At 37.3% G+C, this 18,656-nt stretch overlaps 1 protein-coding gene and 1 non-coding gene across 2 annotated transcripts in view; one reads left to right on the top strand and one right to left on the bottom strand.

The window, feature by feature from the left end:
* LOC123663605 (fatty acid synthase-like) overlaps positions 1-17,442 on the bottom strand; it is a 51,500-nt gene extending 34,058 nt beyond the window's left edge. The window contains exons 1-8 of the mRNA XM_045598277.1: positions 17,302-17,442; positions 8,026-8,218; positions 7,805-7,925; positions 7,457-7,660; positions 4,651-4,767; positions 3,371-3,549; positions 2,633-2,775; positions 2,120-2,323 (exon numbers count right to left, since the gene is read on the bottom strand). Coding sequence (XP_045454233.1) covers positions 2,120-2,323; positions 2,633-2,775; positions 3,371-3,549; positions 4,651-4,767; positions 7,457-7,660; positions 7,805-7,925; positions 8,026-8,218; positions 17,302-17,442 — 1,302 coding nt within the window. The remainder of the gene's footprint in view (positions 1-2,119; positions 2,324-2,632; positions 2,776-3,370; positions 3,550-4,650; positions 4,768-7,456; positions 7,661-7,804; positions 7,926-8,025; positions 8,219-17,301) is intronic.
* On the top strand, positions 3,858-3,930 carry Trnat-ggu. The gene has a single exon. It is a non-coding gene; the product is annotated as a tRNA-Thr (tRNA).
* Positions 17,443-18,656: the final 1,214 nt, after the last annotated feature.

Below are 18,656 nucleotides of genomic sequence, written 5' to 3'. Positions count from 1 at the left end.
ATAAATATTCGTATAAACACAATTACCTACTCCGAGCGGGAAAAGAATCCGCGATGGAACGATATATAGATATATAGATATATAGATATTAAAAATAGCACGGTGTCGTCTCCTGTCAAAGATTTTCATTGTAATATGAAACTTTGAATAATTACGGGTCTCTGTAAAGAACTCACTATAGACGGCGCCACGGTTCACTTAAACCGAAAATAAAAATCATCATATCAAAAATTTCGCTCTAGCGGGTACATCGTTCCATAGCTTAATTGGCTAGAGCGCCGACACGGTCAGTCGGAGACGCGGGTTCGAATCCCGCTGGAGCGGCCAATTTTTGATATGATATTCAAAAATGTTTAATAATAATCTTTTTTTATTCAAACATTAGTACATCACATAAACACATATTACATCAATTATACTTGTCACTAAAAGAATCATGATTATATCTCTGGTCCCCCACACTAGGATTCCCTGTGTCGTGGGGTCCTGTCCCTTCCGGTAGTTTAAAACAATTGTGAAAAGGAATGCATTTATAGTTGACATTTTGTATTTTATCATCCCTTAATTTGTATTGGACCATAAAAAATCTAAAGGAAGAAATAGTGAGTGTGTGACGACAGGCTCGACAAAAGTCGGGAGCGCCATTCTTCAGGATGTGCTTTCGGTAGTTGTTCGTCTTAATCATCTGATCCTGTATTGCACAGACAAAATCTTCGGTTTCCGCAAATAGGTCCCCAAATCGCAGCCACTGCACGGATACCTTACTGTCCACATAAGGCGCGTGGAACGCCTGTGTTCAGTACGACCGGTTCCTGCCAATTCTCTTTGGCCAAGGTTAAGTGGGTCAGTCCTTTGTCACACACTAAAATATCATCATGCATAGCACTATCCTGTCTCGTTTCAAAGTAGGCCCTGAAGTTGCACACCTCGCGGTTATGCATGGTCTTAGCGCTTAACATGCCTCAACCACCACACTTCCGCGGGATTTACAGTCTCATGACCGACGACTTAAGGCGATGCGCGCGATGGTGCGTCATAGTTGTGCAGACTCTTCTGTCCAGCGCGTTGAGTATACCAAAGGTGTACAAGAGAGTGGGCATTACCCAGGCGTTATAGGGTCGGACCTTGTTGGCGCCTGACGAATAGTTCTGAAGAACTTTTGTCAGCCGTCCAAAAAAGACTTCGCAAACTGCCTGTTTCATGTCCACCTCCTTCACCCCTATGCATTGTGACATACCCAGATACCGGTAAGATTCAGCTTCGGAAAGGGTCTTGAAGGATGTTACTTTGAGACTAAGTTGCTCCGATTGAGTTACCTGACCCCTGTCTACAAGCATTACCGCACACTCATCCACTCCAAGCTGCATTCCGATGGAACCGCTGAACTCCGTGGTAATTTTCAGCAGTTCCTTGCGTCTCCAGCATTAGGTGCCAGTAATTTGAAGTCATCCATGTAGAGAAGGTGTGAGACTTTAGTACCTCCTCTCCGAAACTGAAAGTCTGTTCCCGAATGCTCCAGTAGGGTGCTTAGAGGGTTCAAGGACAAGAAGAACCATAGCGGGCTCACACAATCAACCTGAAAAATACCCCTCCGTATCCTGATTGGGTCTTTCACGCCCGTCAGTCATTCGCCCTGGAAGGACCTTGCACACTCCGAGGAATCCTCGAACTGCATCGTCAATCTTGTACAGATTGCTCAAGCTCAAGAGCCATGAATGAGGCACTGAGTCGAAAGCCGTTTTATAGTCAATCCAGGCGGCTGAAAAGATCCGACGGTTGCGTCTGATAAGCTGGCCGGCCACAGAGTCAATGAGAAGGGGCTCCTTTGCGTATCGCGACCGTCTCCACGACATCCATTCTGAGCTGCAGACAAGATATTAAACTTACTAATATGTCGTGAGAACTCACAGCTCAGAACGGACGCCTTGTAGATGGAGGTCAGACACATATGGAGCGGTAGTTGGTAGAATCAGCGGTGTTGATGGACTTAGGAGCTAAGTGAGTGAGATTTGATTAAAATAACGTGATAACAGAATTATTAGAGATTAGAAATATATTTTTATGATAACACACTATTTTTTATTTCGAAGATTTATAAAGTGTACACATTACATCTCACCTTCGGCTTGTAGTGACCATTCAAAAGAATATGTGAGGTGACACCGGTTTCAGATAATCCATTAACGGCTGTATAGATTCGTCCGAACTCCTGGTGGTCAGTCACAACGCGCATGCGTCCCTCGCGCAGAGCTGCCACGTCTTGTCGCGGCACCTCACAGTGTAGATTAGCAGCTATCTTGCCAGTATGGTAAGCAAGAAGAACCTGTAAATTTAATTTATATTTTTAATATTTAATATAAAGCAGAGGAAGGATGAGGATTGCGGACAAACGAAAGGTTTGATGCTAGCTTGAGGAATCCTTTGTCAAGTGTCGGACTGTTATAGGCTGTCGTGACAATTTTTTGTGTTTGCCATTCTTGTGCTACTTCTTATTTAATTTTGTGATGTGTTAAGTTGTCGAATACTAGAAGTATTCGTTTTTAATGTTGACTTATTAATTATGGATGTTGAATTATTGTATAGTGGTATTGCAGGTGAGTATGTGTAACGGGTCTTATAAAATTGTATATACCTTAGTAACAGCTGATATTCCCGTAGCAGCTTCTCCATATCCTATATTGGACATAACGCTTCCAATCAGAAGCGGATCATTACGGTTACTACAGTACACTTCCTCAATTGCTTCTAATTCCGCTTTATCAGCTTCCGCATTGGCTATTAACATGCAAAAACCAAAAGAGCGTGATTGAGTGCAAAATCAACCGCTTATCAATCGTGAACATGAATAATGTTTTACGAGAAAAGTAAGTAGTTCGGAGTTTCAATTCGGATCTTTTTAGTCGCATTCAATGTTGTGACGACCAATTTTCCAATAACTTATAATCTTTATATTTTTTTAAACTCTAATCTTTATGAAAATACAAATATCTGCCCTGAGGAGGAAACAAATTTGGGACTGCTGGCGTGATTACTAGCGCCAGTAAGTCACAACAATAGACAGCGAAAAACACGCACCATTAATTGTTAAAAAAAATATTTAACAAAAAAAAAATTAGCTAAAGTTTGTTACATATAATGCACCTAACATAACCTTTGTACCTTATTATACTTTGTTTAAATCAATCTGATATGTAGGTATTATTTCTGTTTTGGTGTACAATAAAGTGTATTGTTATGTTATGTTATGTTACAATATGATTTTAGCTGTAACAAATCAATCTGTGTAAAAAATCAAATTGATTAGGTGTGACAATCAATTATATTCCTTCATGAGTCACGTAACTGAAATATAAACCAATATTCTTTTTACCTGAACCAAAGGCCTCGACATACTCTACAGCTTCTGGCTTAATCTTTGCTTCTTCATAAAAGTCTTTTATAAACTTAGCCATAACTGAGGGGTTCCTGTAAAAGCCATGCCGTGCATGTTTTTCGCTTTTTGGTAGCAAATTAAATTCAGATTTAACATGCACTACCTCAGCGTAAATTCTAAAAAAATATAACAAAATTATAAACCAACACAGTTGACAGTTAACTAGGTCGAAAATAAATATTCGTATAAACACAATTATCTACTCCGAGCGGGAAAAGAATCCGCGATGGAACGATATATAGATATATAGATATATAGATATTAAAAATAGCACGGTGTCGTCTCCTGTCAAAGATTTTCATTGTAATATGAAACTTTGAATAGTTACGGGTTTCTGTAAAGAGCTCACTATAGACGGCGCCACGGTTCGCTTAAACCGTAATTTAAAATTATCATATCGAAAATTTCGCTCGGGCGGGTGTATCGTTCCATAGCTTAATTGGCTAGAGCGCCGACATGGTACGTCGGAGACGCGGGTTCGAACCCCGCTGGAGCGGTCAATTTTTGATATGATATTCAAAAATGTTTAGAATTCCTAATGTGGGTAACACAAAAATAAAATCTTAGATATTAAAAATAGCACGGTGTCGTCTCCTGTCAAAGATTTTCATTGTAATATGAAACTTTGAATAGTTACGGGTTTCTGTAAAGAGCTCACTATAGACGGCGCCACGGTTCGCTTAAACCGTAATTTAAAATTATCATATCAAAAATTTCGCTCGGGCGGGTGTATCGTTCCATAGCTTAATTGGCTTGAGCGCCGACACGGTACGTCGGAGACGCGGGTTCGAACCCCGCTGGAGCGGTCAATTTTTGATATGATATTCAAAAATGTTTATAATTAACCACTTTATTGCAACTAAAGATAGTATACATAGCGAACCTTAATTCTAGACACATATAGTGCAATGGGCGATCTTATCACTAAATAGCGATCTCTTTCAGATTACCCAACAGAAAAAACTAGCAGTGTAACGGGCTTGCGCAATAGTAATAACGTTTAATCAGGATACGTATATAATTATAAAAACTTAGTGTTGAACGTCCATTGAAAAGCCCATTGGTTGAAGTCAGACAGACTGACGACTTAAAGAGAGTAGCTGGTATGACTGGATGGCGAAAGCGGGAGATCGGGGCTATGGCGAACCCTGTGGGAAGCTTACGTCTATCAGTGGTGGACTGGGATAGGTTAATGATGATGTAAATGTCATACGTACCTACGAGCATCCTTTGCTTTTTGCAAGAATAAAATATTTATAGCCTCAGATTTAGCACAACCAGTGGGGTCATTGTCGAACGATTTAGTTTTGCCGTCCATACTCAATTGCAAGGTTCTAAAAAAATTATTAACGAAAATAACTAATACATACAAACGTTAATACATACAAATTTCACAACTACTACTTACAAAACTGTAAATTCATTGCATTGAAGATTAAGTAAAAAAATTTGTGTAGGATTCTCTATAATCAAGACTAAATGACTGACTTTGGGTAATGGTATAGTTTGAATCACGTCGGAGTCACCAGTTTGGGTGGTGTATGAGGAAAAAGTTGTGAAGTCTTTAATCCACCGTTGAAAAGGGAGTATCCTCCGATCAGACGGGTGTTGTGTCTGGTGGGCTAACGCCCTGACGGTTGTTGTCGAGTTCTTGTATATATACTCTGATAATTTTGATACCGCGATGTAGGATACGTCAGTTTTCTCTAGTTAATGTGTCGCGAGATAGATGTCGCTACAGACCAAATTAATTTATACAAAACTGGTCCCGATATGAGTTTGTACCAAAGGCTAGCACGCGGGAAACTTTTTATTATATTTATCCCGAAATTCGCTACTTGGGAATGGTTTCGTGTATATTTTAAGGTCCTAGGTTTCACTGTTCAGCAATTACATACATCATGAACATCAGTACTACTAAATTGTTTGAAATTTTAAAATGTTACAGTTCATCTTAACTGCTTATAGACAATTCTAATTTTTAATGACAGTAATATTACTATTATTTTCATAACAATAAATAAAAAAAAGGGATAAATAAAAAATGTGTGTTCGTCAAATCCGACTCCGTCGATCCGCGTGATATTTAACGAACAAGTTATTGGTCAGTTCTCAAAGTTATAGAAAAAAAAAACTTAAATAAAAGTAGCCTAAGTTACCCCATTTGGACCAGCCGTTTCAGAGATTAGCCGAAAAAAAAGACGGACAGACAAAAATTGTAAAAAATATTATTTCTAAAGATACATTATTTAGACACCTTCTCACCATCTGTAGAGTATACATTTTAAATTTCAAGTCTCTTACTTCAAAAACATAGGACTTTCATACAAACTACCAACCCCAGTTTTACCCCCTTAGGGGTCGAGTTTCGTAAAATCCGTTCTTTATAGATGTCTACACCCTATAAAGAAACTATCTGTCAAATTCCAAGTTTGTATCTGTTACAGTTTCGAAGATTTCGTGATGAGCGAGTCAACCTACCATCCCCCGTTTTAACCCCAAAAGGGGGTTGATTTCTAACGATACATTATTTGAACGCCTCCTCACCATCTATAGAGTATACATTTTAAATTTCAAATCTCTTACTTCAAAAACATGGGACTCTCATACAAACTTCCAACCCCTATTTTACCCCCTTAGGGGTTGAGTTTCGTAAAATCCGTTCTTAGCGGATGTCTACTTCTTATAAGGAGCCTACCTGCCAAATTTCAAGTTTGTAGGTGTATATAAATAAAAAAATAAAAAAATAAAAAAATAATAAATAAAAAAAGTGTGTGCGTCAGCTCCGACACGTGACTGGAGCTTACTCCTAATAAACGATAACCGTGATATTCTATTAAATAAAGTAATTATAATTTTATTTTATAAAAATTCTATTAATAAAAAATTATAAAAGTCTAAAATAATAACGAAAACTTGATGCTTGCTATTCGAATCGGTACAATGGTGTCGTACCTTTTTTATGGTGTTTCGTAGGTTTTAACTGAGGTGGGCACAGCAGGAATTTCCTGCTTAAAATATGGAGCAGCCCGACTGGGGTGGTACCTCGACCTTACAGAAGATCACAGCAAAATAATACTGTTTTCAAGCAGTATTGTGTTCCTGTTGGTGAGTAAGGTGACCAGAGCTCCTGGGGGGATTGGGGATTGGGTCGGCAACGTGCTTGCGATGCTTCTGGTATTGCAGGTGTCTATAAGCTACGGTAATCGCTTACCATCAGGTGAGCCGTACGCTTGTTTGCCGACCTGGTGACATAGAAAATAAAAAAAAATAAAAGTACCTTATTAATAGTTACATTTATATTTTAAACTAGCTGTGCCCGCGACTTTATCCAAGTGGAATTTAATTAACAAGTTACTGGTCAGTTCTCAAAGTTATAGAAAAAAAAACTTAAATAAAAGTTAGCCTAAGTTACCCCATTATTACATCAGCTATCTGCCGCAGTGGAAGTTCCTTTGAAATCGGACCAGCCGTTTAAGAGATTAGCCGAAAAAAAACAGACGGATAAACAGACAGACGGACAGACAAAAATCGTAAAAAATGCTATTTCGATATATGAACCGTGTATACATCCAAATGCATTAAGTAAAAAGCGGTTATTTAAATCTTACAAGCAGACACTCCAATTTTATTTATTATGTTACATAAATAGCTAAAAGCACCGTCAAACGACACTCTCAGTGTCACTAAGCGTCAGTATCACCGAGTGGCATAGTCACTGACACGCAACTTCAGACGTTTCACACGATTTTGCTACTAATATTTTTGAAGTTATACTTATAGCGTTGGGAACAAAATAAAAGTAAATTTTCAAGAAGCGCGTGCACACCATCACGAAAACCACTGACACCCTGAAGTTAGCTAGTCAACGAAGAAGAAGTTGGCAAGGAGATTGATAGCTAGCTAGCTAGATGGTATAACTTCTTACATGGATACATAAGTACACACAGACTTTTTTTAATGCCACCTAGGACCTAAGGAGTATAAACTCCAGCTTTTACTATTCGTATTCTAAAATCTTACCTTCCGTAGTGGATGGTAGATTGAGGATGTAAACACAAATGAGCTCCTCCTACAATAGCTGCTTCACATTCACCGCGTGTGATAGCCTTGTACGCCAATTCTAGTGCCCCAGTGGAACTTACGCAGGCCGAGTCTACAGCCATTGATGGACCTTTGGCATTCAACCAATACGAGATACGGTTCGCAAACATAGCTCTATTGCATCTGTAATATATTAAAGCAACTAAAAACCGATGACAGAAATGCTGATTAATGATATATTGGTTAATTTTTACAAAGAGACGCAATATTCAAATATCTTGTTCTTGTTAGATGTTTTTTTTTTTATCAAAGTAAACTATGACATACCCTGTTATACCCAAACCCGTCGTGGAAGTTTCCGCATAAAAGCAAGCCTTTTCAGTTTCAGAGAAACAGGTTCCAACGTAAACACAGACTTTCTTTCCATCCAATTCTGTTGGATTGATACCTTAATACGAGAAAATAATCAGTGAACCGTCTCCTGTTAGATTCAATAAAATATTTAATGCAATAAAAGTTGTTTTTGATTTTCTTGAAAATTTTCTCACCTGCGTCATATATAGCTTGATACGCCTGTTCCAAAATTTTTCTTCCCAAAGGATCCATGTTGTTCCCTAGACGGTAATGTACTTTAAAGAATTGCGCGTCAAACAAATCGAGTTCAGGCACTTTACCAGTGTATTGAGCGACTTCAGGGTGATCATATTTCCAGCGAAAATTTTCAGCATTTATTGGATTTATCTAAAAAAAATATATATATTTCATGAAACTATTTTTTTGTACTAAGCTTATCGCTGGCCATCTTCCTTTTTATTTTTATTTTTTTTAATGTCACTAGGTCGGCAAACAAGCGTACGGCTCACCTGATGGTAAGCGATTACCGTAGCTTATAGACACCTGCAACACCAGAAGCATCGCAAGCGCGTTGCCGACCCAATCCCCAATCCCCCCAGGAGCTTCCTAAAGGTAAGTTATTGAATTGGTTTGCTACCGACTTGATTTGGCTTTTGTAGATACTAATAAATAAAAGAGACAAAACTGAACGAATGATCACCCCACTTCCATCCGTTTTTTTTTTTTCATCGGTTTTTAAAGTTATATCAATTTGAAATCAATAGTTTTATTGGTGTTCCCTAGTGTATAACACGATTGAGAACACTTAACGAAACATTTATGTATCGCTTCAAATCTATAGTTATTCATTCACAATACACACTTTTAACTACATTGAATATGATATGACACTAATCACTTATACGCCACTTATCGAGCAGCAACGCTAGCCGTATAATAATTAAACAATAACTGCTTCTTAACTTACAAATTATCATATTTATAGGACAACGATCCCGCCAACACATGACAAAGATGGCGACTGACAAATCAGAAAATTAGTATTAACTATTCAAAAGATGGTGTCTCCATCTTTATGCTCTTCCGGTACTTCAACAAGTAATAATCAGAATAAGAACGATAAAATTTTATAAAATTATTAGAAGCTTACATTTAAATGATAACAGTATTTATTGTGTAACTACCCTGCGTAACAGATAACAAAAATAGTGACTGAATAATCGTAAATTAATAGGTTATAACCATTCGGAAGATGGCTTCACCATCTTTGTACTGTTCGGGTATTAAGCGAATTACGTTTGCGACGGACAGAAGATCGAAAAAAAATCCGAAATTACTTTAAAACTAACTTTATTAATATTTTAATTAAAACAATTTAATCCTATAAACGATGACTCCACTTCGATCTGGGAATATGGAATGATCGCTTTTACAAAAATAATTATTAAAACTAAATCCGTGGGAACATAACACTGTTGCTGCATTGACACTTTCATTCAGTAAATAAAAAGAAATGCAACGTAGACAATCCCCATATACTACGTAATTAGTGTACTACGTAATTAGCGAATAAACAATAAGCGTAATATCAACACAAAATCCAATATTTTAATAATTGTCAGAATTACAAATTTAAATGCTAACACTAGAATGATACAATATTTTATTTTAATATCTAAAATATTCTTTTAGCTAGAGAATAAAAAAAAAAGAATATTCTCTAGCTAGAAGAAGGAAAGGAAGAAAGAACTATAATGTGTGGATGGATAAAGATGTGCAAAAGGTTGTGCAAGAAAAGAAGGATTGGGTAATGACAAAAGCTAACCAAAAAGTTCAAAATGCAACGGATTACGAGATAAAGGAAGCAAGAACGAAGTATAAAAGGTTGAAATTAGCGGCGAAAGAAGTGTGTAGAAAGAAAGAAGAACGAAAGGATGATTTTGATAGAAGGCTCACTGAAGATTTTCAGTCAAACATCAAAGTTTTTCTGGAAATCCATCAAAACAGCCAGAGGAGAAATTACTACCTCGGAACTGAGTACAATCAGGAGTCAAGATGGGAGCATTATTAAAGGAGAAGAATGTGTGTCAAAGAGATGGAAAGAGTATTTTGAAAGTTTGTTCGAAAAAGAGAAAGTGCAGGTACAACATACGGCACCTTCCATGGAAGCGAGTATAAATGTTGATGAAAGTGAGATAAGCATGGATGAAATAGTGAAAGCGTTGAAAAGTATGAAATTAGGTAAGGCTGCAGGGTATGACAGGATTACTGTCGAAATGCTAAAGGCTGGACATGGCATAGTGGCCAGCTGTACCACCTTTTCAATTTGTGCTGGCGAAACGGCAAGTACCGCGAGACTGGTGCAAAGCCGTAATCGTCCCATTGTACAAGGGAAAAGGGTCACGGCAGGACTGCCGGAATTACCGCGATATAAGCCTCCTCAGCGTAGTCGGTAAATTGTATGCAAAAGTGTTGACTGAGAGGGTTGTAAATGAAACAGACGATAAAGTATAGGATGCACAAGCGGGATTTAGAAAGGGGATAGGATGTACGGATCAGGTCTTTTCTTTGCGGTGCATAGCTGAAAAGTGTTTCGCAAAAAACAAAAAAGTCTATTGCGCGTTCGTGGATTTAGAAAAGGCCTATGATAGAGTGATGAGGAATGAATTGTTGTCAGCATTGTCTGTGAATGGTGTGAGCAGTGTCCTCATACGAGCATTGCAATCTCTTTATAGGGATTCTAGTGCTTGTGTGAGGATAAATTGGAGCATACACTGAATGGTTTAATATCGAAAAAGATGTTAGACAGAGATGTGTCACCGTGGCTGTTTAATCTATTCATGGACAATTGTTTGACAGATCCAAACGAGAATGAAAATGGGTTGAGAATGAATGAGTTACTCGTCAAATATCTTCTCTATTCTAATAATCAACGCTACCTCTGGTACCACTGTCACACTTCGAAACCCTATGTGGTTTACCGAAATGGTTATGGAGATATCCATGGTTAAAGTTTTGAGGTTAGAAGAAGAATTTCGCAGCTTTCACACGTTATTTTCACATTTCACACGCATTTTTTCACATTTCACAAGTTATTTTCACGTTTCATAAGTTATTTTCACGTTTCATAAGTTATTTTCAAAATAAAAACGATCTCGAGTCCAAGATCAACAAACGATACAACTTACGTTACTCATGCTCCGTTTCGTAGTTTTCACATGTTATTTTTACATTTCGCATATGATTTTAACATTTCAAGCGTTAATTTAACATTTTCACACGGTTTTTTAACAAACGATACAACTAATGTTTAACAATTAAGAAATAGATGTTTTAATAAAAAAATGACAGGCCACTTATCGTTTCGCTCCAAAACAATGTAAGCATAAATTCATTGTTTTTGTTTAAATAACTGTAAAGGCAAAGTTCTCAGACCATACATACAGCCTTGTTTCATGTTATGTTTTTTAATTAAATATATTTTAGTTTTATTTATTTAGTGTTATATATGAAAAATACTCAATATTTTAGTTCATTTTATATGACAATAAATAAATAAAAAAATATATAATGAAGTGAAAAACATGACACGAATAAAAAAAATTACCATAATCTATCTGAAATCAGAAAGGGGCCGTTTATAGGTATAACTAGCTGTGCCCGCGGCTTCGCCCGCGTTGAAATTAATGTGTCACAAAGTTTTCTCGGTCAACTGTCAGTGAAACTCTCATCATAATCGGCTTAGCCGTTCCGTAGACCTTCCTCTTGCCAATGGTGGAACCCTCTCTCCAATGGTCGCATGAAAATCCGTTCAGTAGATTTTGAGCGAATCGATCACATACACTTTTGGGGACTTTGTTTTATAATACACTAACTGTTGCCCGCGACTACGTCCGCGGGGTTATGAAGATATCCATTACTATTAAGATGTTTAACGCAAATTATTTTTTTATTTCAGTCACTTGAAATGCTTATCAAACTGAGTAACTTTTTAAAAGCCACAATTTAGTATAATTTAATAGTTATTTTTATAAAACCTCTCTATACACCACATTTTTGGTTTCATTTTCAGGCTGTATATGTTTCATACAAACTATCAACCCCAATTTAACCCCCTTAGCGGTGGAAAATCGTAAAAACCATTCTTAGCGGACGTCTGCTAACTATAATCTACCTCCCTGCCAAATTTTATCTTTTTCCAACCTAGATGGATAGACCAACCAGCGGTTTTTGAGTTCTCGTGATGAGTGAGTCAGTGACCTTTCTCTTTTATATATATATATATATATATATATATATATATATAGATTACGATGCATTATTTGGACACCTCCTCACCATCTATAGAGCATACATTTTAAATTTCAAGTCTCTTACTTCAAAAATATAGGACTTTCATACAAACTTCCAAACCCCGTTTTATCCCCTTAAGGGTCGAGTTTCGTAAAATCAGCTCTTAGCAGATGTTTAAGCCCTATAAGAAACCTACCTGCCAAATTTCAAGTCTATAGCTGTTATAATTTTGGAGATTTCGTGATGAGGGAGTCAACCTACCATCCCCCGTTTTAACCCCAAAAGGGAGTTGATTTCTAAAGATACATTATTTAGACACCTTCTCACCATCTGTAGAGTATACATTTTAAATTTCAAGTCTCTTACTTCAAAAACATAGGACTTTCATACAAACTACCAACCCCAGTTTTACCCCCTTAGGGGTCGAGTTTCGTAAAATCCGTTCTTTATAGATGTCTACACCCTATAAAGAAACTATCTGTCAAATTCCAAGTTTGTATCTGTTACAGTTTCGAAGATTTCGTGATGAGCGAGTCAACCTACCATCCCCCGTTTTAACCCCAAAAGGGGGTTGATTTCTAACGATACATTATTTGAACGCCTCCTCACCATCTATAGAGTATACATTTTAAATTTCAAATCTCTTACTTCAAAAACATGGGACTCTCATACAAACTTCCAACCCCTATTTTACCCCCTTAGGGGTTGAGTTTCGTAAAATCCGTTCTTAGCGGATGTCTACTTCTTATAAGGAGCCTACCTGCCAAATTTCAAGTTTGTAGGTGTTATAGTTTCGGAGATTTCGTGATGAGTAAGTCAACCTACCATCCCCCGTTTTAACCCCAAAAGGGGGTTGATTTCTAACGATACATTATTTGCACGCCTCCTCACCATCTATAGAGCATACATTTTAAATTTCAAATCTCTTACTTCAAAAACATAGGACTCTCATACAAACTTCCAACCCCTATTTTACCCCCTTAGGGGTTGAGTTTCGTAAAATCCGTTCTTAGCGGATGTCTACTTCCTATAAGGAGCCTACCTGCCAAATTTCAAGTTTGTAGGTGTTATAGTTTCGGAGATTTCGTGATGAATGACCTTTCGCGTTTATATATATTATAGACTAGCTGTGCCCGCGGCTTCGCCCGCGTTGAAATCAATGTGTCACAAAGTTTTCCCAGCAAACTTCCAATGAAACTTTCATCAAAATCGGCTTAGCTATTCCGTAAACCTTTCTCTTGAAGCCCTCTCTCCATTAGTGAAACCGCATGTAAATCCGTTTAGTAGATTTTGAGGGAATCGATCACATACACTTTTGGGGACGCCCGCGACTACGTCCGCGTGGTTATGAAGATATGCATATCTTATCATTAAACATCTTTATAGTAATGGATTACTATAAAGATGTTTAATGCAAATTATTTTTTTACTTTAGTCACTTGAAATGCTTATCACACTGAGTAACTTTTTAAAAGGCACAATTTAGTATAATTTAATAGCTATTTTTATAAAACCTCTACACACTACATTTTTAGTTTTATTTTCAAGCTGCAGTATAAATAACCTATCAGGCGAACTTATAGCTGCTGTATATGTTTCATACAAACTATCAACCGTAATTAAACCCCCTTAGCGGTGAAATATCGCAAAATCCGTTCTTAGCGGCGACTACTAACTATAGGTAATCTACATCCCTGCCAAATTTCATCTTTGTCCATGCTGGATAGATGGACCATCCAGCGGCTTTTGAGTTCTCGTGATGAGTGAGTCAGTGACCTTTCTCTTTTATATATATAGATTACGATGCATTATTTGGACACCTCCTCACTACTGTCTACGCCCTATAAGAAACCTATATGCCAAATTTCAAGTTTGTAGCTGTTATAGTTTCGGAGATTTCGTGGTGAGGGAGTCAACCTACCATCCCCCGTTTTAACCCCAAAAGGGAGTTGATTTCTAAAGATACATTATTGGGACACATTCTCACTATCTAAAGAGCGTATATTTTAAATTTCAAGTCTCTTACTTCAAAAACATAGAACTTTCATACAAATTTGCAACCCCCGTTTTACCCTCTTAGGGGTAGAGTTTCGTAAAATCCGTTCTTAGCGGATGTCTACGTCCTATAAGGAGCCTACCTGCCAAATTTCAAGTTTGTAGATGTTATAGTTTCGGAGATTTTGTGATGAGTGAGTCAACCTACCATCCCCCGTTTTAACCCCAAAAGGGAGTTGATTTCTAAAGATACATTATTTGGACACCTTCTCATCATCTATAGAGCATACATTTTAAATTTCAAATCTCTTACTTCAAAAACATAGGACTTTCATACAAACTTCCAACCCCCGTTTTACCCCCTTAGGGGTCGAGTTTCTTAAAATCCGTTCTTAGCGAATGTTTACGTCCTATAAGGAGCTTTTCTGCCAAATTTCAAGTTTGTAGGTGTTATAGTTTCGGAGATTTCGTGATCAGTGAGTCAACGTACCATACCCCGTTTCAACCCCAAAAAGGGGTTGATTTCTAAAGATACATTATTTGGACGCCTTTTCATCATCTATAGAGCATACATTTTAAATTTCAGGTCTCTTACTTCAAAAACATAGGACTTTCATACAAACTTCAAACCCCCGTTTTACCCCCTTAGGGGTAGATTTTTATAAAATTCGTTCTTAGCGGATGTTTACGTCTTATAAGGAGCCTACCTGCCAAATTTCAAGTTTATAGGTGTTATAGTTTCGGAGATTTCGTGATCAGTGAGTCAACCTACCATCCCCGTTTTAACCCCAAAAAGGGGTTGATTTCTAAAGATACATTATTTGGACGCCTTTTCATCATCTATAGAGCATACATTTTAAATTTCAAATCTCTTACTTCAAAAACATAGGACTTTCATACAAACTTCCAACCCCCGTTTTAAACCTTAGGGGTCGAGTTTCGTAAAATCCGTTCTTAGCGAATGTTTACGTCCTATAAGGAGCTTTTCTGCCAAATTTCAAGTTTGTAGGTGTTATAGTTTCGGAGATTTCGTGATCAGTGAGTCAACGTACCATACCCCGTTTCAACCCCAAAAAGGGGTTGATTTCTAAAGATACATTATTTGGACGCCTTGTCATCATCTATAGAGCATACATTTTAAATTTCAGGTCTCTTACTTCAAAAACATAGGACTTTCATACAAACTTCAAACCCCCGTTTTACCCCCTTAGGGGTAGATTTTTATAAAGTTCGTTCTTAGCGGATGTTTACGTCTTATAAGGAGCCTACCTGCCAAATTTCAAGTTTATAGGTGTTATAGTTTCGGAGATTTCGTGATCAGTGAGTCAACCTACCATCCCCGTTTTAACCCCAAAAAGGGGTTGATTTCTAAAGATACATTATTTGGACGCCTTTTCATCATCTATAGAGCATACATTTTAAATTTCAAATCTCTTACTTCAAAAACATAGGACTTTCATACAAACTTCCAACCCCCGTTTTACCCCCTTAGGGGTCGAGTTTCGTAAAATCCGTTCTTAGCGGATGTCTACGTCCTATAAGGAGCCTAACTGCCAAATTTCAAGTTTATAGGTGTTATAGTTTCGGAGATTTCGTGATCAGTGAGTCAACCTACCATCCCCGTTTTAACCCCAAGAAGGGGTTGATTTCTAAAGATACATTATTTGGACGCCTTTTCATCATCTATAGAGCATAAATTTTAAATTTCAGGTCTCTTACTTCAAAAACATAGGACTTTCATACAAACTTCCAACCCCCGTTTTACCCCCTTAGGGGTCGAGTTTCGTAAAATCCGTTCTTAGCAGATGTTTACGTCCTATAAGGAGCCTATCTGCCAAATTTCAAGTTTATAGGTGTTATAGTTTCGGAGATTTCGTGATCAGTGAGTCAACCTACCATCCCCGTTTTAACCCCAAAAAGGGGTTGATTTCTAAAGATACATTATTTGGACGCCTTTTCATCATCTATAGAGTATACATTTTAAATTTCAGGTCTCTTACTTCAAAAACATAGGACTTTCATACAAACTTCCAACCCCCGTTTTACCCCCTTAGGGGTCTATTTTCGTAAAATTCGTTCTTAGCGGATGTTTACGCCCTATAAGGAGCTTTCCTACCAAATTTCAAGTTTGTAGGTGTTATAGTTTCGGAGATTTCGTGATCAGTGAGTCAATGTACCATCCCCCGTTTCAACCCCAAAAAGGGGTTGATTTCTAAAGATACATTATTTGGTCACTTTCTCACCATCTATAGAGCATACATTTTAAATTTCAGGTCTCTTACTCCAAAAACATAGGACTTTCATACAAACTTCCAACCCCCGTTTTACCCCCTTAGGGGTCGAGTTTCGTAAAATCCGTTCTTAGCGGATGTCTACGTCCTATAAGGAGCCTACCTGCCAAATTTCAAGTTTGTAGGTATTATAGTTTCGGAGATTTCGTGATGAGTGAGTGACCTCTCGCTTTTATATATATTATTATAGATTCCGTTACAAAGAAAACCCTAACCTATCTAATTTAAAAATTTCACCGTTAATAGACATAGTTTTGTTATTAAAAAAATAACCTTTGCCTATTTAATTTAAAAATTACACCGTTTATAGACTTAGTTTTGTTACAAAAAAAAAAAAAAATAACCCTAGCCTATCTAATTTAAAAATTACACCGTTTATAGACAGTTTCGTTACTAAAAAAAATAACCCTAACCTATCTAATTTAAAAATTACACTGTTTATGGACATAATTTTGTTTCAAAAAAAAAAACCCTACCTATCTAATTTAAAAATTACACCGTTTATCGACTCCATAACCATGGGGTTTCGAAGTGTTTCGGTGTTACCTTGTATAGCTTCCCCTACACCCTCCACCCCATAATTCGGTTTTTCCTAGTCTAAAGCTTAGCCTAATTCTGCTTTCAAACAGTGTTATGTTCCTTCTGGTAAGTAAGGTGACCAGAGCATTGCTTGCGATGCTCCTGGTGTTCCAGGCGTCTAGCTATGTCTATAAGCTACGGTAATCGCTTACCACCAGATGAGCCGTACGCCTGTTTACTGATCTAGTTGCATAAAAAAAAAATGTTGAACGCATGGGATGTGTTTAAAATACAGAAAAGTCCCACTACTGGGCATAAGGCAAAAGTTTAGAGATTATAGTAGATTTATTTAGATCTTTATTGGAAGCTTACCTTGTTGTAAAGAATATGTGAGAGTTCTTTAACGTTATGGGACTCCGGATATAGCCCCGCCATACCCGAAATCACGATTTTTTCCCCGGATATGGCGCCCATGTCAACGTCCATGTCGAAGGTTTTCGTCTTCGGTTCCATTTCTAAAAAAAAGTTGAATCTACCAGACCTTACTTCAGTCCGGTCAGACCGTACTTCAGATCAAACATTAGAACAACTATCAGAGAAATTACTTGAAGGAAAAGAAAAAAAATCGGAAACTCAAATCTTAGGAAAAATCGCAGAACATTTCGTGATTGAAAAATCCACTGGCAGAAACTCAAATGCCTCCCAGTGGATTAAAGATTTTAATAAAAAACAGGTACAGACGGCTTAATGTGTTCTCCGAGGCACGATGAGGAAACCCATGAGGACTGCACCAAACGCTCAGGCCTTGGCAAACATCTGTATGCCACGCTTCAGCCTGTAATATCCCACTACTGGGCACAGGCCTCTTTCCCCATGTAGGGGAAGGATCAGAGCTTAATCCACCACGCTGCTCCAATGCGGGTTGGCGGATATACACCCTACTATGAGTAACGATCTCTATCAGGTATACATGATAACAACCGGGACCGACGGCTTAACGTGCTCTCCGAGGCACGGTGGGGAGACCCACAAGGACTGCACAAACACCCAGACCACGGCAAACACCTCTATGGCCAATACAAATGTTTGTCATGTGCGGGGATCGAACCCGCAACCGCCAGCGCAACAGGTAGAATCCATGAATGTGACCGTTGCGCTAAAGTAGAGTCCATGTAATTCGCACAACATTCGCATACAAACCAGTTTTCAAATTTCACGGGATATAGTATTATTATTGATACGGAAACGAATTATTAGATTTCAAACATATCTGTCATATTTTAGTTGCTACAAACCGAATTATATATTACCGACTGAAAATGATGATTAAATATATCGTCAATTTTATTTATTTATAATAAATAATAATTTATGTCTATTGCTAAAATGAAAAAAATATAATTAATGAAATAAAATTTATACAGGTTTTAAATTTTTGTGACGACGTGATGCCCTCACGTCGTTTTTCACTTAGAAACAAAGTTTTTGAAAAAAAAAAAATAATTTTTTAATTTTGATTTTTTATAAAGTTTTAATAACTACTGCTAACTCACGTTAACCATTTTCAGTTTTAAGGACAATAAACAGTAACGTACCTATAACAGAAGATGCTTTCTCGGATTTTTATAAATATAATTATTATTAACTGATACAAAACACGTCTTCCACCTGCACAACCAATGTAATAACAAACTAATGTAACGTACAATATAATCCCCAAAAAATAT

The sequence above is a fragment of the Melitaea cinxia genome, chromosome 20 (genome assembly GCF_905220565.1).
Source record: "Melitaea cinxia chromosome 20, ilMelCinx1.1, whole genome shotgun sequence".
Taxonomy (NCBI): Eukaryota; Metazoa; Arthropoda; class Insecta; order Lepidoptera; family Nymphalidae; genus Melitaea; species Melitaea cinxia.
This window is presented reverse-complemented; position numbering and strand designations above follow the sequence as displayed.